This window comes from Phyllostomus hastatus, unplaced genomic scaffold (genome assembly GCF_019186645.2).
Source record: "Phyllostomus hastatus isolate PE091 unplaced genomic scaffold, TTU_PhHast_1.1 phas_contig_449, whole genome shotgun sequence".
Lineage (NCBI taxonomy): Eukaryota > Metazoa > Chordata > Mammalia > Chiroptera > Phyllostomidae > Phyllostomus > Phyllostomus hastatus.
The window spans coordinates 930,239-957,132 of record NW_025333882.1 but is presented as its reverse complement, the minus strand read 5'-3'; the positions used below and the strand labels follow the sequence as shown (position 1 = coordinate 957,132).

At 33.7% G+C, this 26,894-nt stretch overlaps 1 protein-coding gene across 1 annotated transcript in view; it reads right to left on the bottom strand.

The window, feature by feature from the left end:
• The window catches only part of SNTG1 (syntrophin gamma 1), a 782,410-nt gene that overhangs the window by 383,087 nt on the left and 372,429 nt on the right, over window positions 1-26,894 (bottom strand). Inside the window, exon 4 of the mRNA XM_045845038.1 lies at window positions 2,714-2,767. Within this exon, the coding sequence (XP_045700994.1) occupies window positions 2,714-2,740 (27 nt within the window). The 5' untranslated portion in view covers window positions 2,741-2,767. The remainder of the gene's footprint in view (window positions 1-2,713; window positions 2,768-26,894) is intronic.

The window sequence follows — 26,894 nt, the reverse complement described above, 5'->3', positions numbered from 1 at the left end:
GTTTTAAATGGAACTTATGTGGGAATGTGTAGAAGTCAGAGATGCAATATGACACCAGCTGCAAGGGCATCTGGGAAATATTGGACTTTGTTTAACCTTCTGTGGCTGTTTAACTCTCTAGCCTCAGGCATTGCTGACTACCTAGAAAGTCAGAATGCCCTCCCATAATATATATCATGTCCCCAGGAAGGAGGGTAATAAACATATAGAGTGTGAATAATTGCTTGATATTATCTGTTAACTTAGAAATGCATTGTTCTTTCTGATGGTCTATGTAACTGCCCTTAATATACTTTTACTGTTAACCCCTATAAAAAAAGAGATGTTGTCCTGTGAGGGGTATTGATTTATTCCCTGCCAGCAAGCAGCTGCTTTCCTCAAATATGAAAATTTTTCCTATCAAAGTTCTTATGAATTTGAATAAGGCTATGTGTCAGTTCTTTGTATCCATCTTGAATTTAGACTTTTGGCGCTTTCCTCAAACTGCATGCTTCTCTTCCTTTTCAAAGAAAAGATTTTCTGGAATCAGCCCTGTGATATTCTAGTTAGATCTGCCTGATAAACATAGATATCTGATTTTTATCTTTAATGGCTCATTAGCAATCAAGACAAAGCATGTTTTATTTCATATACCTTCGGCTATAATATAATTTTCAGCAATGCAGTACTTTAGAATGAAGCCCAAATGTACAAATTGTAATTTTGCTTTTAATTAATTAAATAAATGCCACTCAGCATTTCATAAAAACTTTCAATTTCTTCATCTGCAAATGACAGTTAAGCTAAATTATCTTTATGAACTCTATTCACTAAAACATTCTGAGACTGTAAATTTCAGGCAAACTCTATGCTGTCCATCTTCAGGAAGATTTAATCATCTTCCAAGAACCTTAGAGTTCTGTAATTCTGCCAATCCAGCCAGCATGTAGAAGACACAGGGGTACTGCTGCTCAGCAGTTCTAAGACACTTCTACTCTATGGTGGGAGAATGTCTACCAATATCTGAATTGATAGAGATTCTCAAAGGGCTCATTGCAAGAGAGAAAGAAATCAATACTACAAAAGCAAGGATAAGATGATCAAAATAGTATTGTCACTATAAAATGAATCACCTGAACCCTACATATAATTTGATATGTATTCTGAATCAATAAACCAGAACAATTATGTTTAATAAAAAAAAGGTGTGGGAAATCAGTCTTACACCAGCCTCTATAGAGACTGGCCATTATCCAGTCCCTACACCATGAATTTCATATGTGTTTCACTTGTGTTTCATTCACACAAATATCCATGCAATTCCAATGAGTGATATACCATTCAAGACATAAGATAACTTTTTGATGGAAATAGTAGACTTCCTACCTTCAATACTAAGACTATCATTATATGCATTTAAAACAGAAAATAGAATTGAATTTAAATTTTTGCTTCTAAATTTGAGCTTCTAAAATATGAATTCAATTTTATGATAATTTACCAACTGATGCTAAGCTAAAAGGATGAATAAGTTATACGGTCTGACCTTAAAGTATTGAAAATATAAAAACAGCTTATTGAGGGGGAGAGGTGTGCAGAAAAGGCAGAAAACTGTATTTGAACAACACTAATTTTTTTTTAAAAACTTGCTAATTTTCTGAAAGAACTTAGGTTTTACACTATGAACTGGGAAAAAATTTTAAAGGTTTTATTTATTTATTTTTTTAGAGAGGGAAGGGAGGGAGAAAGAGAGAGAAATATCAATGTGTGGTTGCTGGGGGCCGTGGCACATGCAACCCAGGCATGTGCCTTGACTGGGAATCGAACCTGTGATGCCTGGTTTGCAGCCTGTGCTCGATCCACTGAGCTATGCCAGCGAGGGCTGAAAAGTTTTTCAAAGGAGATATTTTTGCAAGACTTTTAACACATGACACTTCATTAAAAGAAAAAATCTTCATAAATGTTAATAACTGAAGGTTTTGTTGGTTTGTTTTTAACTCTATAATAGGTAATCTAGTTATGGTTGTTTTTCTCAGGTAATTTATACACTAAAATATTTTAAACTGTTTAAACACATGTGTGAAATATTTTAACCTATGAATGTTGTCATTTTACCTGACAAATGAAAAGATATGCTCTGAATGCCCTTTGTTTAGTTAAAAAAGATAGACCTTTTTCCTAAAAAAGAATAGTTGCATTCCCTGGGGACCCAAGCCCAGGCCCAAGTCCATGCACTTTGACTGCACACTTGGCTGGCCTTTAATACCCTTGGAAGAGACACATGTCACCAACTCATACGGCAGTGTGATGGCAGTTCTACAAAGAATCTGAACTGCCATGTATTAATTCTTAAATTATAATAAGAAGACAGGTACACACTCATTTGGCTTAATTAAATTGTCCTTCTCCATAAACTATGCACTGAATGATTTCAGGTAGTAGAAGTGTTGAAAGTAATCCTTTTCACATAAATTGTTATAAAGTAGAAGACATCTGAGGTCCCTTTGAGCACTAAATTTCAATGTTATATAAATATTTTAAAGGAAGAGCAACTATCTGAGGCTTATTCTGCAAGTACTCTTTCACTTTCTAGTCTTGCAGAAACAGATCCTACTCTGGAATAAGAAAAACCCATCACACATCCCTCCACCAAAAGGGAAGCTCCACTTTCACAAAGGAGGAACAAGTGTTTCCCATTTATAAAATTTGAAAAGCACAAAACCATTTAACCTACCTCCTCACAGGCAGTCCTGAAATCCATGTGCTATGGCACTGCAAAGGATTTTGTCTGAAAAGAAAGAAATGGTAAGCCATTGAGCACAGTGAGTGTAAGAAAGAGAACACTAAGAAAGTGTAAGAAATTATGAAGCACATTCTGGGGTCACACTATGTTTACGATCACCTGTGTAGAACAAGAACTTCCGGAGTAAAATGATGAGAAAAGGAAGAATTGAAAAAGTCTGAATTCTTGCCTTTGTGATGTATATATTAGAATGTGCATATCAGTGCCCTGTTCCACTCAGCATTCAGACATGATCTACACATGGTTAACTTCTTTCAAGTGTTAGCTCATTCCCAACACTCATTTTGAAACTTCAGTTAGCAATTGAGAATGAAATTTCAAAAGCAGTAATTAAAAGTTGACTTTCATGAAATTATCTCTTGAAAATAGGTTGAGTAATCTTTCTGTTTTTAATTAAAAAGTTACATGCATGAATAATTCTATCTGGAACTTAAAATTTTTCCACAAACAATATGACGTAAGGAAACAAACTATCAGAATTGATAATATGAAGATAATATTAAAATAACTTAATATATAAAATATACTCATATAAAACAGATTCATTTTATGGATTTATGGACACTATAGTACCTAAATGGTGTACATGAACTTAAATGAAGAAAAATACATTTAAAGTTTGTTTTATTAATGCTGTTAGAGAGTTTTCATTGTGACAAACTTAACAACACTAAGAAAAATCATTAAAATTTACATCCTGACACTAAGAAAATGCAGAGCTTAACCCCAACCCTAACCCCTATGTTCATTGCAGTGTTATTTATACTTACCAAGATATGGAAGCAGCCCAAGCTGTTGTTTTATTCAGCTCAATAGATGAGTGGATAAAACAACTATGGGACATTTACACAATGGAATACTACTACTACATAAAAAAGAAGAAAAAAATTACCTTTTGTGACAGCATGGATGGACCTAGATAATATGATGCTAAGTAAAATAAACCAATCAGAGAAAGAGAAATACCATATGATTTCACTCATATGTGGAATCTAATAAACTACCCAAATGAACAAGCAAAATAGAGACAGACTCATAGAGGGCAGGATGACATCTCTGGGCAGGGAAGGTTATTGGATGGAGGGATTGCGCAAAAAGGAAAACAGACTCATGGACATGGACAACAGTGTGGTATTTGTGGGGGTGGGGGGGAAAAGGATATATGGTAATAGAAAAAATGCAAAAAAAACTGGAATAAAAGCTATTCAAATGTTTTTATTTTAAAAAATTTCTGAGACTTTTTTGCATAAACTTTTATGTTGAAACAGTTTTCTATCTATAGAGATTTGTAAAATTAGAACAGACATTTTATATAATCCACATCTTTTTTTTCCTCTTTACTAGCAACTTATATTTGTGTGACACATTTGTAAAATTTAATGAACCATTATTGTATTATGGGTAAAAAACATAAAGATATCTGTGTTCCATGTGATCACCAAAGGGTGAGTGAGGGGAAAATTTAAGAAATCAAGTGAACTGAATGAACTTCTTTGTGGCTACCAATCAACCCCTTTTCCCTACTCCTGTCATTGCCCAATGAACAAATGAGAAAGGGACATTTAGGACAGAAATGGAAGCTACTCAGGAGTTCAGCAACATGGACTTCCATACTCCAAGGCCAACCTGGCTGCAGTCACTGCTCAGTAACTAATTCTTCCAGCATCAGAAGATCAACACTGAATGTGATCAAGGACGATTCCCTGAGACAATTAGCCAGCTATCTGGTCACAAGTTAATATCATTGAATTACCTCCATATTGGAAAGGAAACTGTTTTCTTCTCACTGGAGTAAACACTTTGGAGACAGATATGCCTTCTCTATAAGCAATGTTTTTACCAAAACTACTATATGCAGACTTATAGAATGCCTCATCCATTGTTATGGTATTCTGCAGAGCATTGCTGTGTAAGAAACTCAACAGCAGATGAAGCGGGGAACAAGCCCATGCTCATGAAATTTACATATTTCCATATTTTCTACCATCCAGAATCAAACTAGCTTGATAAAACAGTGCAATGTCCTTTGGAACTTCAGTTGCAGTATCAGTTAGGTGCAATAGTATCTTGCAGGGTGAGATAAAGTTCTTCAGAAAGCTGTATATGCATTGATTCAGCTTCCAATACATGGTGCTCTTTCTCCCCTAGTCAAAATTCACAGGTTCAGGTATCAAGGGATGAAATGGGAGTGACACCATTCAGTATGCCTCAGTGATGCACGAGCAAGATTTGTGCATCCTATAACATCACATTCCTGTGATGTTATGCTTTGCTGGCCTATAGGTGTTAATTTTCATATAGGGTATGTAGCAAAAAGTCTGCAACCAATACAAGCTACAGGAATAGTCAACAAGGAAGTAAGACAACCCCCTACCAGCTTTACAGCTTAAAACTTGTAGACATCAGCTGGATTCAACACAGCAACTAATTTAATCTACTGTTAACACCTAGCCACATGCTACACTTATAATACATTAGCATGTTAAACAACACACCCTGTGACACCATAATCAGAAATGGAAAGCCCATATAGGGACACAAAATGGCCAATGAAACTCCTATGAGAAATCTCCAACTCTTTTCCTGGAATATCGCATATATTCCTCCTCCTTGTTGAACACCCTATATGTCATTAAATGAACCTCAATAAAGAAAACACATTTCACTAAAGGGGGGATGCTCTACAGCCCACTCTGTGTCATTACTTCACTAATAAACCCACTTTCACTTTAAACTCTGCTGGCAGGGGTTTTAATTCTTTCCTTTGTGAAACCAAGACCCACAGTGGGTGTTGGACCCTTGTGTCCCCAGACCCCAGAAGACCTGCATCATCTCCAAAGGGGGACAAGTTTCCAGAAAGAGACTCAATGATTCCATTGAACTGGGAGTTAAGACTGCCACCTAGACACTTGGACTTCTCATGGCTCAGAATCAACATATGAAAAAGTAGCTACTTCTTTGGTGGGGTGATTGATCCTGACTACCAAAGGAGATTGGACTACTACTCCACATTGCAGGTAATGAAGCACATGTATGTAATGGGGAAGATATTTTAGGGCCTTTCTTAGTATTACTATGTCCTGTAAATAAATTTAATAGAAAACTACAGCAACTCAGTTAAAGCGGAGCTGCTAATAAATGGTCCAGACCCTTCAGGAATGAAGGTTTGGATTATCTCATGAGATAAAAAACCATGACCAGCTGAGGTGCTTGCTGATGGCAAAATAATGAGCAATGGATGGTAGAAGAAGATAGCTATAAACACCAGCTAGGACTGTGTGTAATTGTATGAGTATTTCTTCCTTATTTTGTTAGGAATATTTTTCTGTATATTATATATGTACATATGTATGTAATTATATATAAATATCTTTGTTTTCTTCCCTCTCTTATTGCCTTAACATCCAATCATCTAATGTAATATATTAATAATAATATCAACCTTTATATTACAGCATGCAAGTTATATCAAGGAGAAGATTGAATATCACTTAAGGGCTTTGTATTTTTTTAAAAGAAAACAGTGTATTTTATATTGTGTAAATCATAATTGTATTATCTTGGTTAAAAGTAAGACTTTATGGTTTTTATTTGGAGGTTAAATAGGATAAGAGGATGTATTTTGTGCTGAGCTGACAAGGAGAGGTGTATCATGGTTAATTTTTATGTGTCAAGCAGGCTAGACCAGTTATTCAGCCTGGTATCCCAACAATCGAACGCTAATGTAAGAGCTGCTGTGGAGTCATTTTCTAATACAGCTAATGTCTACAATCAGTTGACTTTAAGTAAATGAGGTTATTTTAGATAATGTAGGTAGACCTCATACAATCAGTTCAAAGGCCTTAAAACAAACACTGTCATTTCTCTGACAAATTCTGCTTTAAGACTTCAGCCCCAATTTCTGTCCAATAATTTTCAACCTTCTAAACTATCCTATGAATTTCAGACTTGCCATCCCCACAATGGTGTGAGCTAAATGTCTTAACATATGTATGTAGATATCTAAGTATCCAGCTGGTTCTATTTTTCTGGAGAATCCTGACTTCCTATTGATAAATGTTGTATGCCACTTCAATTTTTCCATTTTATTATGCATAATTATTGTTATAATATTATTGTTATAATAACTTACAGAGCATGTGTTCAGGCATATCAAAAAATCCATTAAGCACAATTAATGAGAGCAATTTCAATAATACTCATTTCAGAATATTTTAAATGTCATGTCTAAATTGTACTATAAAAAATGTGAGAGCACTTCATTAGTACAGTTGGTTTAATAACGCGATGTTTAACTCATAATGTCATTAAAAATTTCAAACTTAAACTTCTTTTCATGAAAGAAAATGTCTCTCCTTTTTCCCCTATAGGAAAATATTCATCAAATCCATTTTTCCTATTCAGATCTGCATTTTTTAGGGTTTTGTTCATATGGCTGTTTTAAAATAATTGATGTGTATTAACATATAATGCAACAAAAATATACAACTTTCAAATGTTTTCATCTATATCCAGGGATAAATAAAAATAATTTATTTCATTCATATATATTGCAGTTTCACTAGGAAAAAATAAAGCTTGTATAAAAATAAGTTTCTTAAAATACAATTAGAAAACATCATCACTTAAAATATGGAAACAAGAATCACAGTGCATTAGTAGCATGGGTAAAAATGATAAAATTAATTTTACTGCTTACAAAAATCACAATACATAAATGTGACCTACCTCATTCTTGATCCATTTAGAATTTTCATGATCAGTGTAGTGATTAGTTACACAGATAGAAAAGCCCTAGCCTAAGGAAATCTGTTTCTACTATTATTATAAGAGTAACCCAACAAACAATGGTGACAGCCTGGTCTCTGCCCAAGAGAAGTAAAAGTAGAGCTGAATATTCCTGAGGGCCTGCAGGGTTCACCATGCATGTAGCATGGTTCATCACACTTGGCCTGTATCCAAAGGTTTCACCTCTTATGATTAAATCTAACACTCAGAAACTAACAGAAACTATTATCATCAATTATGCTGAGAATAGCACCAATTTCTGTTGATTAAACCTCATCTTTGTAACTCAAACAAGGAAAGCAAAAGTAGACAAATACAAATTCATGTTCACTGCTTAAACCACAACTTTATCCCATCAAAATGCTTTATTTAGCATGAGGCTGACAGTAAGAATGCATCTCTACAATAGTATACATTAAACATGTTGAATTATGGAACTGAGTAGGTAGTTGTGTAAAGCAATAAAATACATTGGTACAAAACATTTAGATTTAAATTATTTTGATAATTTTCAGAATGCTTTACTTAGGAAATATTTTAAAAATCTCTGTAATATCTGCTTACCATGACAGTTGAGTTTACTGAAGGGAAAATGTTATGCCTTTATAGAAATTTGCCTTAGGCAAAATTATAAAATATATAAAATTAATCTTTCATTGTTTTGTGGGTCCTAAACTCATACCTAGCATACATCCTTTCCACATACTTTCTCATCTCACATTATGCCTTGACTGGAAATTAAGTTGGTGCCCTCTCAAAACTGTTTAAAACAATAGTATTTTTAAAAATAACGGTTATAGTTACTTGGGTTTTATTTTTAGTACATTTTTGTGCATTTAGCAATGTGTACCTTGGGAGCAACTATTTATGCATCTTTTATATTTCTATATTGATTAGAATACTGGCTGATCGTTTAAAAAAATACCCAATGTAACAGTGGCTTACATAGAATTGCAATTTGTTTCCTCTCCAGTAAGGTCCAAACTTAACAGTCAAGAGCTGATTTCAAAAAATCTGAAACCCACTCTCCTCCCATCTCACTTTTCTGCCACCTTCAGCATATGTGGATTGAGAGAGTCTAGCTCTGCCCAATGTCCAAATTTCTGTCAGGGGAAAACATAGGAGTTGAATACATCAAGTACATTCACACTTTATTTTTTTCTTGTAGCCACACTGAGAATTGGAAATGTAGTGTTTATTGAGGCAGCCCTGTAATAAAATTTAATGTGTATCGAAGAGGAGAAAGGGTCCAGCAGCAGGCCAGGCTGTACTTAATATAAGAACTTCCTTTTCTCAGCATTGCTTCCTTGCAATTAACAAACACCTTTGTCTTTTTAGGGAAAAAAATCCTCCTTTAAAGATGATGTTTATAGGCCCTGAGATTTGGGAGGAAATTTTATGCACTTTTTAGCATGTTCAAATTATTTTCGCTAAGCATTATATTAGTTTTGACCAGTTATGCTTACTCTTCTTGTTTGCAAAGTTGTCGAGAATTTTAGAAAAGTTTTGTCTATCTTTAAAGCTTTAAGAACCTATTCAAAATCAATATTTTAAAAAAATCATAATGCAAATAACTGTACTTGAACAACAATAAAATAAATAAAATAAAATAGCAAACTACCGACAGTAACCAGAGGGGAAGAGGGATAACAAGGTAAAATAGGAGAAGGTTCATCAAGGAACATGTATAAAGGACCCATGGATAAAGCCGAAAGGGAAAGGTTTGAGGGTGGGAGGCAGGGATGGGTGGGATAGGCAGCCGTGGTAGGGTGAAAATGGGGACAACTATATTCAAACAATAAAAAGAATATGTAAAATAAATAAAATTTTAAAAATTAAAAAAATTCCAATAATTTACTGATGTTTGGATAATTTATGTGAACTCTAAATTTCTACATTGATTTTTACAACTCTTAAATGCATATTTAGGCTATTATGTCAATTTCTTAAGTGATTTTGCTTTTTGTGTTAAATTCATTTTTAGCCAATTTATTTAGCTAGATATTTTTGATGTTTTTGAGGGACTATTTATTTTTTAATTCTGTAGTTTTAATAATATTCTTTTAAAAAGAAAAAAGTCTTTTTTTAACATTTGATACTTCGCTTATGGGAATAGAAGAAATTCTGAAAATTCATGAATAGATTATAGACAAGCATTGCAAATGAATCACAAATAAAACTAATATAATTTTGAAAAAGACATATGTGCTTAAAGGAGCCATTCAAAACATTGAAGAATGCCTTATTTCATGAAAATCATCTCCTAGGCTATGTTCTGAATTTAGTGGAAACTAAAAAGGCTAAACTCATAACACAGGAAGTGAAATGGTTACCAGGGCTAGAGTTTGGGGACCAGGAGAGATGCTGTTTAAAGGTGCACACTTGCAACTAGTAAATAAATGAGTTCTGGAGAGTTAATGCACAGTATAGTGAATACAGACAATAACATTTCCTTATAATCATCAAACTTCTTAAAGTCAGATCTTAATTATCCACATCACAAAAAATATAATTATATAACATGATAGATGTGCTCATCCATGCTACAATGACAATCATATTACACTATATAAATGTATTAAATTAACATGCTGCTTTCTCAAACTTACAAAATATAATATGCTGAATACATTTCCATAAAAATTAAATTTATCTCTTCCTCTAAGTCTAAATAATGGATAAAATACTTGAAATTATGTACAAACTGGTAAAACTTTTCCATTGTGCATGGAAGTAAATCAAGAAAGTATATATAAGTGGGTATCGATATTGCTAGATATTTGCTTTTTTTTTCTTTTTGTCCCCAAAGTCTTTACTGATGAAGTTACTGGCTTCCAAGTGCCTAGTTGTTGCTATTTCAAAACTTTAGCAAAGCTCACTGATGTCAACCTCCCTGCTCATTTCTCCTCTTACCCTAGCTATATATACATCTACCAAATTCTCCTTCAAATGTGGCTATTCTGTGCTGATGACTCAGGAAGCTGACAGTTCATGGTACTTGTCTTAGTGTCATCATGGGGTTCATGGTTTCTGGCCAGGACAAGAGACCACAGGACAGGTCTGGTCCCCTCACTATTTATTTCATGGTCTGGCACAGAGGCTCACACAGGTGTATACTTCATATCTGCAGGAAGGATTAGAGCAGCAAAATTTCTACAGATACAAAGTCTGAACACAAGCAAGATATCTCTGATGGTGACATACGTATTTTGAATTTAATTACTTTTTGCTACATTGAAACACTTTCCTCCATATGTGCATCTGCACAATATACGGTATGTCTGTTCTAATCTTCTGCAGTTCTAAATAGACATTTCAGCTCTGAGGCATGAGATATAAGGAAGTAAATTCTGAATGAAGTATATAAATAGCCCAGGAGTAATGATCAATGTATGTCAGTGACACAAGTGAGAATGAATAGAGTTACTGGGTAATGTTGTTTTTTAAAAATCCATAGGGGAAACATTTATATATAAATAGGAAAATAGATTAAAATTAAGCCTTGGGGTTTATGGAGGCAGATGAAAACAAATACAGCAGGTCTTTGAATAACATTATTTCGATAAACATTGTTTTGTTATAATGTTGATGAGAAAAAAATTAATTCCTGGCTGAGGTCACTGTTATGTGAAGTATGCATGATATCCCTATGTCTGCGTGGGTTTTCTTTAGGTATTCTAGTTTCCTCCTACATCCCAAAGAAATACAAATGATATTCACTGGCATGTCTGAATTGTCACAATCTGAAACAGTGTAGGTGGGGTGAGTTTGGGCTCTGATATGAGTGTCCTGTCCAAGGTTGGGGGTTGGTTTCTGCCTAGTGCCCTGAGTTGCTGTGATAGGCTCTGGCACCCCACAGCCCTAAACTTGAATAAGAAGATTGGAAAATAACTATCTTACTTATTTTTATTAATGTTTGTTAAATGTATGTATAGCATACATTTATTTCAATGTTTAGTACTAGAAGTGTTTTGGGTCATTATTCTGAAGTTTGATGATGTTTTTGTGAACTCAAGTATGTTGCAGGAAATTAACTCTTCTTTATATCATTTACCCTATGGTAAAATCAGTTGTATTAGTCCTTATTTCACTTCAAGTCAATTTCCAAGAACCTATCTATCTATAAATTGAGTAGTTACTATATCCAATTTGATGAGAATTCAGAAAGAAGACAAGTATACCATGGAAAGCTTCAGGCTACATTCAGGAAGTGCACTATATTGACTATGGTGCTTACTTGCTAATTAATTTACTTAAATGGTACAACTCATTATACCCTTTTCTATCCACTGAGAAGAGTAGTCAATGCCTTCCTTTTCAGGGATAATGTAAAGTTGAAATAAGATATGATGTATAAAATATTTTTTAAAAATTATGAATTACTAGAACTGTCATCAATAAAGTGCATTATTACAGCAGCAATGAAAACTCAGAAGGAAAATATAGAAATACATTTTACCTATTCTAGGACATGAAACACTCCAACCTCAACCATAAAAATGAGGCTCAATTTTTAGTAACTGCCAATTTAGTTTTACATATAAAATGAAGACTATATGTAATCTACATAGTAAATTCTAAATATTCATCATACTATAAAAGGAATTTTTCAATATATCTTATCCTGGCTCATTTTATGGGACTAATATACCAAAACAAGTGTGTGCTACGATTACAAAGCTGGCACCATTCCCACTGGTTAAATTCAAAGAGTTCTTTTTCCCCTTTTAATTTCCTTGACTATTTATTAATATCTTCAAACTTTTGTTATTATTATGATTATAATTATGATTATTTATCACTCATTCTCACAAACTACCTTTCCTTTAGTTCTTCTTTTCTTTAGTTCCTATTATTCACTCACTTTCTTTACTTGTCTCCTTTACAAGTTGTGTTTGTTTCATGCACAAACTCTTGACTCTCTGTAAAGTTCTGGAGTTTGTCACTCAGGTTGCCGTGTGACAAACCCAGTCACCTAGGATCCAGAGAGCAGGTCAGCACAGCAGTCAGGACCACCCAGGTTGCTCCACTCTACCCAGCATGTGCCTGAAGGGAATATGATAACATAAAGATTCAAGTCTCATGCCCACAGAGGACAGCAATGAACATGGCATATTTTATCACTAGCAAGCATCACATTTCAGAAATATTTGTTTTATAGCACATTATTTTGCCCTGCATTTTCAAGTATCCTCAATGTGAGAGATCTTATTAACAAACCTAGGGCCAAATCTGGCCTGCAGACATATTTTGTTTGTGGGTTAAATTTTCATACTTGTAAGACATTTAATCTTCAATTAACTGATTGTTTGTTTCTCCTATACAGGATACATTACACCTTCACTTGTTTATGTTATCTCTCACTGCCTGAGGCATTTGAGCTTGTGACCCTTGCTCTTCATGAGAATATTTTCATTTATGTGGAAACAAGTTTCCAACCTAAAAGTTTTCCATCTCCTGCAAGAAAAACAAAATCACTGAGGAATTTATTTATTTATTCAGCTATGGAATTCTTTGTTTTACCTAAATGCTATGTAGAAAACCAATATAAAAATACATAAATGCTGAGCAGTTTTCAATGATATGGTCTCAGATTATCAAGTTTGCTTTTTTTCCCTCCATAGCAAATCACACTAATCTCAAAGCCACAGCTCTGTAGAGAAAACTTTAAAGACTACTCTTCTAAGTCATTACTACAGTCCCTGTCACCTTCATGACCTTAGTATGTGGTAAACAGAGAGGCCTGACACAGAGTGGGCAAAAAATCAAGACACTTTGCATAACTTATTACAATGATATTATTCATATAAAATGTACCATGCATTACAATCTAAACAAAAAATAAATAGATGTTTTCCCAAAGAAGACATCTGAATGGCCAACAGATATACGAAAAAGTAGTTAACATCACAGATATGCAGGGAAATAAAAATCAAATCCACAATGAGATATCACATCACACCTGTTAGAATGGTAAGAAATCAAGAGACAACAAGTACATCTGAAGATGTGGAGAAATGTAACTCTGTAAATTGGTTCAGCTACTAGACAAACAGTGTGGAAGTTTCCCCCAAATTAAAATTAGGTATATCATCCAATCCATAAATTCCACATCTGGGTATATATTCCTAAGAAATTAAAGCAGGCTATCCAAGAGATATATACACTCCCATTTATATTGAAGCATTATTCACAATAACCAAGATATGGAAACAACTCAAGTCCCCATCAATGAATAAATGGATGAAGAAGATGTAGTATCTATATACATCTATATAATGGAATATTATTCAGACATTAAAAAGACTTCTTGCCATTTGTGACAATATGAATTAAACTTGAGGTCATTATGTTGAGTAAGATAAGTCAGACAAGAAAAGACATATACTGTATGATATCACTCATATGCAATTCTAAAAAAAAACTCATAAAAACAGAGTAAAATGGTAGTTATAAGGTTATGGAGAAGACAGAACAGGTATAGTTGAAGATTACAAACTTTCAACAAATAGTAAATAAGTCCTAGAGATCTAATGCAGAGGATAATGAATAGAAATAGCAATATTGTATTATAATCATCAAACTTGCTAAAAGACTAAGACTTAATTATTTCAATCACTAAAAAGAAATAATAATTTTGTAAGGTGATAGAGATGCTAATCACTTCTATATTTACAATCATTATAATATATAAATGTATCAAATTAACTTGTTATACATCTTAAATTTATACAAGTTTATGTATCAAATATATTTCAAGGGAAAGTCACTTGTCTACAGAAAATGGTAATAATACACTGAAGTATAGGAATAAAATTAAATAATTTGGAAGTACTGGTATAATTTTGTTAGACAGAATTTAGTTACCTATTATATGATTCCAAAAATAAAAACTCAGATATTTTGACTATAAAATGTTTTGATATTGAAGGAAAAAATATGATCATCATGCTCTTCCAAAAATATTACCAAATTTTTCCATAGCAAGAACAATACTTTCATAAGAATGCTTTTAACACCCAGCCCTTGGTTTTAACAATAATAATATTTTTAACAGACATTTGAATTATCTTTTCTTTCTACAACTATTAAGAGAAATTCTGTTATGAATGTAAAGGGAAATATAATAATAATAATGGTTCTTATTGAAAAGTCAGGGACTTCCTGGCTAGTGTAGCTCAGTGGCTTGAGCATGGGTCTGCAAACCAAAGGGTCACTGGTTTGATTCCCAGTCAGGGCACATGCCTGGGTTGTGGTCTTGTCCCTGGTGGGGAGCACGTGAGAGGCAACCACACATTGACGTTTCTCTCACTCTCTTTCTCCCTCTCTTACTCTCCCTCTAAAAACAAATAAATACAATCTTTAAAAAGGAGTTCACATAAGCAAAAACAAAAACAAAAACAACTTCCTTGACCATACTTCAGCTTGTAATTCTCTACTTATACATATGGAAAACATTCTGTTTTTAAAACAAATTGTGACAGGCAATGAAAAGTGGGTATTTTACAATAAATAAAGTGGAATGGAAGAGATTACATGACAAAGGAAATGAACCACCTCCAACCACACCAAAGGCCAATCTTCATCCAAAGAACGTGATGTTGTGCTTATGGTGGGATTAGAAGGGAGTCCTCTATTTTGAGCTCCTTCCAGGAAACCAAACAATTAATTTCAATAAATACTGCTCCCAATTAGACAAACTGAAAGCAACACTCTGGGACTAGTCAACAGCAAATGCTTAATCTTCCATCAGGATAACGCAAGACCGCATGTTTCTTTGATGACCATGTAAAATGTTGCAGCTTGGCTGGGATGTTCTAATTCATCTGCCATATTCATCGGACATTGAACCTTTAGATTTCCATTTATTTAGGTCTTTAAAAAACTTTCTTGATGGAAAATAATTCAATTCCATGAAAGACTTGCAAAGGCACCTGGAAGAGCAATTTCTCATAAGGATAAAAAGTTTTGGGAAAATAGAATTATGAAGTTGTTTAAAAGATGGTAGAATGTAGTGGGACAAAATGGTGAACACATTGTTTAATAAAGTTATTGGTGAAAATGAAAAAAAAGGTGTCTTTTATTTTTACTTTAAAACCAAATGAACATTTTGGCCAACCCAGTATTAGTTTGCAACACAACAAAGTCCATATCATTTCAGAGAACTACAACTGGAAATTTATTATGCAAAGGAATCATTATTGCATCCTATGAGCATATAGACTGTAATTCAATAGGTACCTGGAGGGAAATCAGGCTCCCAGAAGATGGGCAAAACCCTGTTAGTTCTTGAATCCCATTGTTTAGCAAGGCTCTAGATTACCAATCTGAACCAAGAGACAGACCATAATTGCATAACCTTTATTAAAGTATATTTGTGTAATTGTTCTATTTTATTATTAATTATTTTTGTTAATTTCTTGCTGTGCTTAGTTCTTAAATTAAACTTTATCACATTTATGTATTTTATGTATAGGAAAATCATATTATATAGAAGGTTCTGAATCACTTGTCGTTTCAGGCATCCACTGGGGGTCTTGGAACATATCCCCAGGAGATAAATGGGGAATATTGCAATGCACAGGCTTCCTTTGAAGGTACCCCATAGTTCATATAAGATTTGTTAAATATTTTTAACCCCTTATCTTTGTTTTCTTTTGAATGGGTAATTTCAAATGATTTATCTTTGACTTTCAAGATTCTTTTTTCTGCTTGATCTGGTCTGATGTTGATGCTCTGTATTGCATTTTTCAATTCATGCATTGTATTCTTCAGCTCCAGAATTTCTCTCTGGTTATTTTTATAATTCCTATATTTCTGTAAAATTTGTTTTATACATGCATTGCTTTTTTAATTTGAATTGTTTTCTGTATTTTCCTTTTGTAGCTCAATGAGCTTTTTTTAAAAAAAATCATGGTTAATTCTTTATCAAATAAATTTATATCTCCATTTCTTTGGGCTGATTATGGAGAAATTGTTATTTTTCCCTGGTGGTGCCATATACTCTTGATTTTTCATGTTCCTTGAAGTCTTGCATTGATGTCTTCACATTTGAAGAAGCAGTCACAATCTCCAGTCTTTACTGATTGACTTTGGAAGAGAAAATCAACTGGCAGCCTTCTCTCAATCCTGTAAAGCTAGGCCTGATCTCAAAAGCCTTCCATTTACTTTCCTGAGGGCAGTGTTAAATGTTCAAATTTGTGTGTTTTCTTGGACTCCCACAGAGTTAGGATCAATGTCTACAGTGCTCATTAGCTGCTTGCAAATGTTTGCACTAAATTATCTCAGGACCCTGAACAAAGAGTCAGCCTTAGGGTATAGGGGAGGTAAATGGAACATTGGGAATGTCCATGAGCCAATACAGGACCCCACCAACAAGGCACCCCCCTCAGCTTTTGATGGGTTTCCTGATAAGTCTGCAAAGCAGTTAATAGTATTCCATGTCTCTATAATGCACTTGTAGATCCCTTGCTGCCCTTCTCCCAGTCCCTCCTCACCTCCCAGACACACAGTTTATCTCAGTCTTCATTTCAGTCTGGGGCAAGAAACAAGTGAGCCTCTTTGGCAGTGTTCTGCACAGCTAGGGAAGCCAGGTGCTCACTGTCACACATTCACTCTTCACAATGGAAAATATAAGGAGGTGAGAAGATCTTTCTTGGCACTAAGCTGTGGCCCATTGGGAGAAATGTCATGTGGATAAAGTAAAACTGTTCCTCTTATCCTCATTAATATGTCCAATCTAGGATTTATTTTCTTCAACAATATCTTGAAATCCTCCGCTAAACTCCTACATTTCCATGAAGGTACTCTCACCCATGAGTGATTGTCAAACTTAGTTTTCTTTAGGGAAAAATGGTAGAAATTCTTATTCTGCCATTTTGCTGATGTCACCTGACCTATAAGTTGAATCAGTCTCTATTTTCTGAGGTGAGACCAAAATTAAAACTTTATTATTCAATGTCCTATAACTTCACTTTATTTCATTGATCTTCTCAAGTCAGGGCAGTGCACTGTAATATTCACGTTTATGCCACTTGGGCATGAATCTAGGCAGAAATGTGACATTTTATAATTTTGTATCCATTACTATATAAAACATATATCATCCTTATTAACACTATTGAGTGTCTACTAATAATATTTTTATATGTGTTATTTAACTGAAGTTTTACCATTCACCCTTGGAAGTAGAGATTATCAACCTGAAATTTTAGTGGAGGAAATTAAGGCTTAGAAAATTTAAATAATTTGACAGTTTCTTAAAGCTAGTAACTGAGTACCATGAATGAAAACCTAAGTTTCCTTAACTACAGTTAATATTTTTTCTAATATTAAATTTATATTTTGTCTTTCCAGTTATGAATGTTACATGTGCCTTTTATAATTTCACTCCCAACCTAACACTGTGCCTTATTAGGTATTTAAACCATAATAGAAGGAATACTTCACTTAAGTTTTAAAAATATTGAGTTCTATTTTAAATTTAGACACAAAACAGGGATTTTAGAAAACATATGTTATTTTTATGTGAGTCTTTTCTCAGTAGTTACTTTAGAAAAGCAGGAAATACTTAGAAAATAGTTTTATGTAGGTGCCCTGGAATCAAACTTGATTTTAAATAGTTTTGCAACACTTTAGACAAAAAGTATCCAAAAAGATTTATGTTAGCAATTAAAGACAAATAAGCTTTTGAAATACTTATGCGATTTAAAATAAATGGGAACAATGTGCTTTATCACTCATAATTTATGAGTTTTAGTGAAGAGACACAATTAAGTTGACACCATTAAATAATCAGGTGATTCAAATAAATAATAAGCATACAGTAAATTCTTGAAGAGATTGGTCAAAACAACTGAATTTGAATTATTGTTTCCATTCTTGTAATTCATGCCTAGAAAAGATTTTTAAAAAGTACTTATACATTTATTTATGCAAGATTTCCTAAAGTCTATAATTTTCCAAAGTACAAAGGCAAGAAACTCCTCAAGAGCTCCTGGATAAAGAATTTAGAGATCAGATTCATTCCAAACACACACTTAGAAAGAAAAAAACACTTTTCAAAATTTAAACTGGCTCTGTCATATTATAAGAGTACCATTTAAAAGATAATAAAAGTAAGTCCCCAGATCCACCTGAATATCCATTTTTACACACAGTGGTTTGGGGATATGACTTTATAATGCATTATACAAGATGGGTACACTCTGGCAAAAGTGGCAAAATATATTATATTTCTCCTCAAATCCTTCAGAGGTGATCATTTTATGAAACCAAGAACCAAGAAAAAGTTACATATAATATTAAGGAAAACATGAAATTAAACTATAACTCAAAAATTAAAGGGCTCTTATAAAGCTAAAATGATATTTTACATGTCAAGAATTCATAGTCTTTATTCTTTCTGTAATAAGAAGATATCTGGAATGTACATAAGCATTTTGTATCTCTCAACATTACATATGTTTGTCATGAAAATATAGGTGTAGCCTATGCTTGGGCATTGTTTTAAATTATATACATATATATAAATTAACACATAAGAAAATATGTTTGACATTTTATGCAAATATGCTTGTATAACTTTTTGGATAGTGATTTAATCTAATAACTCTTGATAAAATTATTAAAATAAAATTTTGTTTAATTAGAAAGTCTTTTTACCTGGATTGAGCATGGGCTGCGAACCAAAGCATCTCAGGTTCGATTCCCATGCCTGGGCACATGTCTGGGTTGCAGGCCACAGCCCCCAGCAACCGCACATTGATGTTTCTCCCTCCCTTCCCTCTCTAAAAATAAATAAATACAATCTTTAAAAAATATTTTTAAAAAAGTCCTTTCACCAATAAATATTCAATCCTGCATTGTACTGAATATAAAATAAATAAATGATCAACATAGAGTAAATGGTAGATGCCATGCTTTATATTTGTTAAATGGCTTTAACTTTTCAAAGCATTTTCACATTGTTATTAAATTCTCAAAATAAATATAAACATGTATCTTTAATATTTGTATGAAGCTGAGAATAAAATATGTGAAAAGCAAAAATCAGAAGTCCCAAATTTTTTCAAAGTATTTATTTTCCCTTATAATTTATTGTAATTTTACTCAAAACTCTTGGGAGCACTGCCCTAGTTTCTTGTTATTCCCCTATTAAATTTTGGTTCCAAGTTGCTTTTCTGAGGTTCATGAACAATAAAACTTCTAGTCAAAGACAATAGATGACCTTCCAGGAACCAATGATACTCTATTTTGTTCTATACTACAGATATTTTCCCATGCAGAAATATAGTAGATTTTCATCTTTGTTTGCTTTTAGTGGATTTTTTTTTGGCTAGCAATTTATATTTTTCTCAATAAATACTTCAATAAGATCTGACTCAGATGTTAAATTCAAATTACAGATTTTATTATGTTATATATTTATCAAGCACCTTATTTGTTGGAAGAAATGAAATGGATTCAGTGTTTAATACATGGCAGCTTTTATTTTTTTAATTTTTAAAAGATTTTATTTATTTTTTAGATAGAAGGGAAGGGGGGAGAAAGAAAGGGAGATAAAATATTGATGTGTGAGAAACATTGATCAGTTGCCTTTTGCACATCCTCAAATGGGAACCTGGCCTGAAACCCAGGTATGTGCCTTGACAAGGAATTGAACCTGCAACCTTCTGTTCACAGGCTAGTGTTCAATACAACCAGGACAATATATAATATCTTTTTAAAAAATCTTCTTGGTTACTGATCTCTTGCAAACAATGTGAGGCAAATGTGTATAGATTAGGCATTCATTTTAAGTGAAAATATAGCAGTAACAACCAACATAGAATACTCATGAAAACAATAAAATTTATATTAAAATAACTGTAATTCTAAATATTTTACAAATAGCTTCCAATTTATTAACAATGACCTAGGGAACTGTAAGATTGTAATAATTAGTCCATGACCTGACTGTTAATGTGAAGAATCCAAGACTTTAAAAATGAACAACTTGTTTGTGAGCTAACAGTTTAACCTGACATAGTGTCAAGGGTTCTGGCAGAATATGAGACTTCTAGGTCAGAGATTAAGGATTTAGTCACAGCATAGCAAGCAGCATTAAGTATTAGCATATTGAGTCAGTTCTCCTTGTCCCTACGTCCTACAGAGGTGGCACAGAAGGGTCTGGATAGGTGGGAACACAGAGAGGGGGTTGCATTATAGTAATGGAATCTTGAGCTCAGGGAATCCAAAACCTTTACAGTTGGCATTAAACATTTCTTGCCTCTGTGCTTTAGAAAGGCATTATCTTTCTTTTGCTGGATATTAAGCATGCCTGCCCTTTGCTCTAGAGGGAGGTCTGTACCTTTCTTCTAAGGCTATTTGGTGTCAAAATATCATTGAAAATATATAAGAAATAAGGCATAGTAAGTGCACTTGGAGGTAAATTAAAAAAGTAAAATTGAATTATTTTTTAAATGTGTCAGAAAAACCTATGCTTTCCAGGATACCACACAGGGACCACAATAAGGCTGATAAATACCTTTCTTCAGAGAGAAGAAAAAGAATCTATCAGATGTTGATAGAAAACCAGACTCTCAAGTAAATGTTAAATAACCTTGGTGTCTAGGAGATTCATGTCTGATATATAAAATTGCATACATAACTGTGTAGTAGATATTTTGGAAAAAGTGTTGGGGTTGCACAGTATATGTAAAAACTGCCAAGTTTGTGCCCAATTTAGTTTGATAAGAGGGAAAACTAAATATTTGTGACAACAATGATCTGCCTGTGTAGGTGTCTGTACAGTATTATATTCATGAATATTAACACTAGCTAATAATAGTTGTTGAATATCACATTCATTGAAAATTAGAGTTAAGTCATTCATTTATGTATCCTATAAATGCCTCCATAAAAGGCTTACATTTCTAGAGAAAGTCTGTTTTGTTGTTGTTATTAAACATAAACATTCAGTGAATTAATTGGGTACCAATGTAGTAAAAGAAATCTATAATGTTGTATACTCATGTGGAAACAGAATGGCATCACAGTGGAAAAAGCAGAAGAGAATAACAGACTATAGGGTTAAGTGTAAAATAAGGATTGAATGAAGCCAATAGAAAGAAGAAAAATAACTAAAATACTTTGAAATATTTTAATTATTAATTTTGAAGCTTTCTACCTAAAAGTTTTCTCCTTTGTTCTGACAGATGTTTTTAAAAAGAGTTTAGGATGAGGAGAGTTGATAGATTACTGCAATTTTTTCACATATATTATTTAGTGCAGATTTGTTTTCATTTGCAAGACAATGACATATTTTAAACAGAATCACAAAATTACTTTGAGATTGGAAAACATTACTGCTATCATTGATGCAAGACTAACTCAAACCAAATTTTCTTGAAAGAATGATGATATTGGGAGCAACAAGAAAAACAAAGATGTAAAAATTAGAGATAAGCCCTGGTTATATTATCTTATAATATGTAAGGCAAACAAATTTAGGACACTTTAAATGCCAGCAGGTTATAATGCGCAGACCCCAAAAGCAAACTGCATAGAGCAATAACAGATCCAGCTTGAGTCCAGATGTCAAATATACGCTGGCAAATGCAGCTGGGTGCAGAGTGGGGACTGTAAACTGAAGAGTATGAAGCATTTGAATGTCAGAAACCCAGAGGCCCTGTCGAGTGGGCAATGACTTTATGGACAAAGGTGGTGAACTCAGATGAAGACTGAGCAAAGAACAGAATGAAAAGCATGTGTATTTTGAGAAATTTTTATGTTCATATACCAAGGAAAGTACTAGCTGACAGCTTCAGTTATGAAAACAAAGGTAAAAGGGAAAACATAGGGCGTGCTGCAGTTGGAAGGTAGACATTATATTCACCAACATTGCAGTGCATTGTGGTGATGAGTCTGTGGATGATCAGCAATAAGGATATCAGGAGGCCACTTTTGAGGTCACAGAATAGCAGTATAGCTCTTAAAAAACTGAAAGACAAAGTAATCTCCATTTATGTGGAGACTTTCTCAGGCAGACTCTGAAAAGAAGGCTGTCCAGAAAAGAAGTGCATATGCCAAGGCCCAGTGAAGGCATCCTGGATGCAACATAAGCACAAAGCTCACACAGTGATGATTCAATTAGACTAGAAAACCAAACTCAGGCCTGGCTAGATGAGGGCCTCCGGTGTGCCAAGATCTTTGTATGGGTGAGGACCAGCAATGAGCCAGGCATTGTGCCAACACCTCCTTAATAAATTCTCATAACAGTTATTTCTACATCATGAAGATAAGGAAACAGATTTGATGAGACTAGAACATTTTCCCAATATAACACTACATTCATTCTTATAGTAAAATTGCACATATCTTTTGGCCTATAAATACCTAGTTCTGTCCACAACAGCACAGTGATGCCCCTCAGATCCCTACTTCTTTATGAGATATTTATAAAAGGAGATAAAAACCTAGGCTAACGGAGGCCTGCTGAGCTTCTTCTATATGCTTCTTTCATATCTTTCTTGGGAAGGTAAGCCTAGTAGTTTTGCTTAAAATGACTCCTCTCAAGGCAGTAAATTGAGTAGACATTTGACTCAGCTCTTCCTAGGTCCTGGTTACATACATGGGTAGATCAACAGTCCAAGGATGTTTCAAAAGTATTGAAAGGCAGAATAAAAGTGGGAGAATTTCAGCAGCCAGAAGGCCATAGGCCAACATTAAATATGACACTATTGCATAAGATGTTGTAAATGGATTGGCCCTCTGGTACAGAGCAGATCTCTGAAGTCTGGAATCAAATTAGCCTAAAAGTCATGATTAACTCCAAGCAAATAGCCACAAGCTTTTTCAATAAACATATTAAACTTATTTTTGGTGATAGTTAAAGCTAAAAATGACAATATTTTGTCTTAAAATAAACCCTCTTTTTTTCTTACAGCATAGGACCCTCACAGAGTGAGGTCAGACTCTACAATTGATATTTTTTAAGATTTTATTTATTTATTTTTAGAGAGAAGGGAAGTGAGGAAGATCAAGAGGGAGAAAAACATTAATATGTGGTTGTTTCTCATTTGTCCCCTGCTGGGGACCTGGCCTACAACCCAGGCACATGCCTTGACTGGGATTCGAACCAGTCACTCTTTGCTTCACAGTCTCATGATCAATCCATTGAGCTACACCAGCCAGGGCCACAATTGATTTCTAAGTGAATGTGAAACATCTAGGAATATCAGATTTCTCATCAGCAGCAATTGATGCTAAAATACAATGGAGCAAAATCTTCAAGCTCTGAGACAAAATGTTTTTCAAACTCTCCTTTAAATGTTAAGGCAGAACAAAGATATTTTCTTGACATTAAAAGTTTCACAAATTTAATCTTTTATGTAACCTTTCTCAACTAAAGCAGTGAGAATATAAAGAAGCATATAACTTAAAAGGTATGAATCAATCCAAAAATACTAATAGAGTTCTTGAATTTGGACAAGAGTATAAGAAGGTAATATAAATTAACTTGATTTTCTCCTTTCAGTAGATAACATCTAATCATGATATATCATGAATTAGAGATATAATCATATTATTATTTGGATTAAAATTGGCAACTTTTATAATTAATAAAATATAATAAATGAGTATGGAAAAATTTAGGTACTTTAAATCTTTACTAAATAGCTCTGTGGGTTACATTTTTCTTTTTCTTCATTTATAAAATACAATATTTGAACTAAAATTCTCTGTAAAGTAGCATGATTTCAGGGAAATAGTGTAGGCTTTGAAATAAAACAGATTTGCATTTATATTTTTCTTCCACAACTTCCAGAACTCAAGTCTCCTTGTCAAAAATAATATGAAGTTCTCAAGAATGGCAGGCTTTCTTTTATTAAAAGACAATTGAATCTCATATCTAAGTACATTTTCTTATATCCTACCACTTTCAAGAAGATTTGTAGCAACAAATTTGTATTCCAGTTTTTCACTGTGGGCATTCATTTTTGTGGGCTTATTTCAACCACTTTAATTATATGATATCACTTTTAGACAGAAAGAAAATGGGGTCCTCAGTGCTAAAATTGAAAGGAATGAATTTTCCCAACACCCATGTGAGCTAGGAGGAAGACCCCAAGATCCAGAAAGAACACAGCCGGGCTAATACCTTGATTGCAACCTTGAAGGACGCTGAACCAGGGACCCAGCTATGGCTGGACTCCTCACACACAGAAACTGTGAGGTAATGACACATGCTATTTTAAGCTGCTAAATTTGTGGTAATCTCTTATACAATAATAGAAAACTAATAGAGCAGAAGAGATGGTAATGTCAGCCCCTGGGTTGCAATATTCACCTAGGAGTTACCAGGAGAAGGTGAAACAATGTATAATCAATCACAGCTACTTTTTTTAACCGCTCCAAACAAGAGTCAGTAGTGATACAATGTATAACAAATATGATTCTGGACTGTAAGAGCTTAAGTCAAGTATTATGAAAAAGGAAAGAAAATGTTATTAATATTGCATATAGTATTCCAGACAAGGTGTGCAAAATTTTTTATAAAATCTAATGCAAAGGATGTTTGGTTATGTTTTAATTTGCAGAGAGTCAGTAGTGCTTTTTAATAAAAAGTAGATCTATGGCTATTCACTCCAAACATAAAGAACTGTCTGTAACTTAAACCTTTTGAGAGGGAGAAAGTCAAGGCTTCCTTTATTAGTGACCAATAAAGGACAACTGTGGTTTGCATCAGCAGCAGGAATGCAGAGAACAGGCAGATTCAGCTATCTGGATGATACAAGTGGGACAGAGCTCTCTGAAGGGAAAATACTGCTTTGGTGATTATTGGTACATATTTCAATGATAGGTCTGCCCTTCTGAGATAGACGTGCCCCTGCTGAGGGCTTATGTGTCCTCCTCACTGCGAGAACCAGGTACAGGCAAGCATTAATCCTTCTAAAGCACCATATATTTCCTTTGGGACCAATTAAAACACTAAACACTAAAAGCTTGTTATTTGTGACTGAAGATTAATCCTTCGCCCTTGCCTTACTGCATGGTTTCCAATCTTCCTTTACCAATTCTGTAACTATTCACTTTTCTATTAAAAGTGTCACTTCTGTTATCATACTGAATGTGGCTTTTTTGATTGAACTTTACCTTGTTTAAAAGAAAAGGGATGATTTCTGGCCTCAGTGCATCTGTAGTGATAGAACACATTCACACAAACATAAATCACTGGTTAAATCACTGGTAGCACTTAAAATAAATACTCATTTTGTATTTGGTGTGTGGATCATACACACACACACACACACACACACAAAAGCCTGAACTACCATGTCATATCTCATTAAGCAGAATTATTTGATTTGAATTACCTATCAAGGTGACATCTTTAGTTTTCATGATCTCAGTGAGTTCTACCTGTCTGGAATAATAAAAAGACTGAAATGTTTCCACCCACTTACAGTGCTGCTTTCAGTGAGCAGGATAACTCTAAAAGTGTTCTTTTAAGGCAGGTATTCTGAGAGGTCTAATTATAGTGAGACTAGGCCAGAGAATTTCAACTGCTTTTGAGAATCAGTTTAATAGCTGTCTTAATTTGTGTGTTGGCTGTTTACCAGAATAGAAGAAATAAAAACCAATCAGAAGGCTCTTTTAACCCTGTGAGTCAGGGTTCATCCCTTCTCCAGAGGAAGAAAAGTAGAAAAAGGGTAGTAGATGTTCCCTTCCTCAAGAGTCAATTTAAACAGGAACATATTAGCCCAAATCTGTTTTGGAAATTACTTTCCAAGTGTAAACTAATTATCTAATTGTTTTTACCCATAACAGTTCACTTGTTTTTTTCTTTTTAAAAATGTTTATTAAGGTAACATTGGTTAATAAAACTATATAAGTTTCAGGAGCATAATTCTATAATGCAGTATCTATCTATTGTATTCTGTTCACCACCCCAAGTCAAGTCTCCTTCTGTCACCATCTATTGCCCCCATAGTCTCTTCTACCTCCCCCCCACCTCATTTTAGCTCTGGTAATTCCCTTGCTGTTTGTGAGGTTTTGTTTGTTTAATTTCATCACTGTTTTCACCCTATCCTTAGTATATCCCTTTTAATGTGAATAAGTCTATCTTGCTGGATAGTTCACAATTTTCTGAGTCCATGATTCATTCTCACTTATAAAGTTAAGTAAGAGAAAATCAACTATATTAAACAGTGAGAGAAGAAAGAAAATAATAATATTTGCCATTCTGTTTTAAAAAGGTAAAGAGAATCTCTACAGAAAGGTTTACAAAATTTTCCAATGTCTCCTTTTCTTGTCATCAAAAAAAGGCAAAGAAGTATAA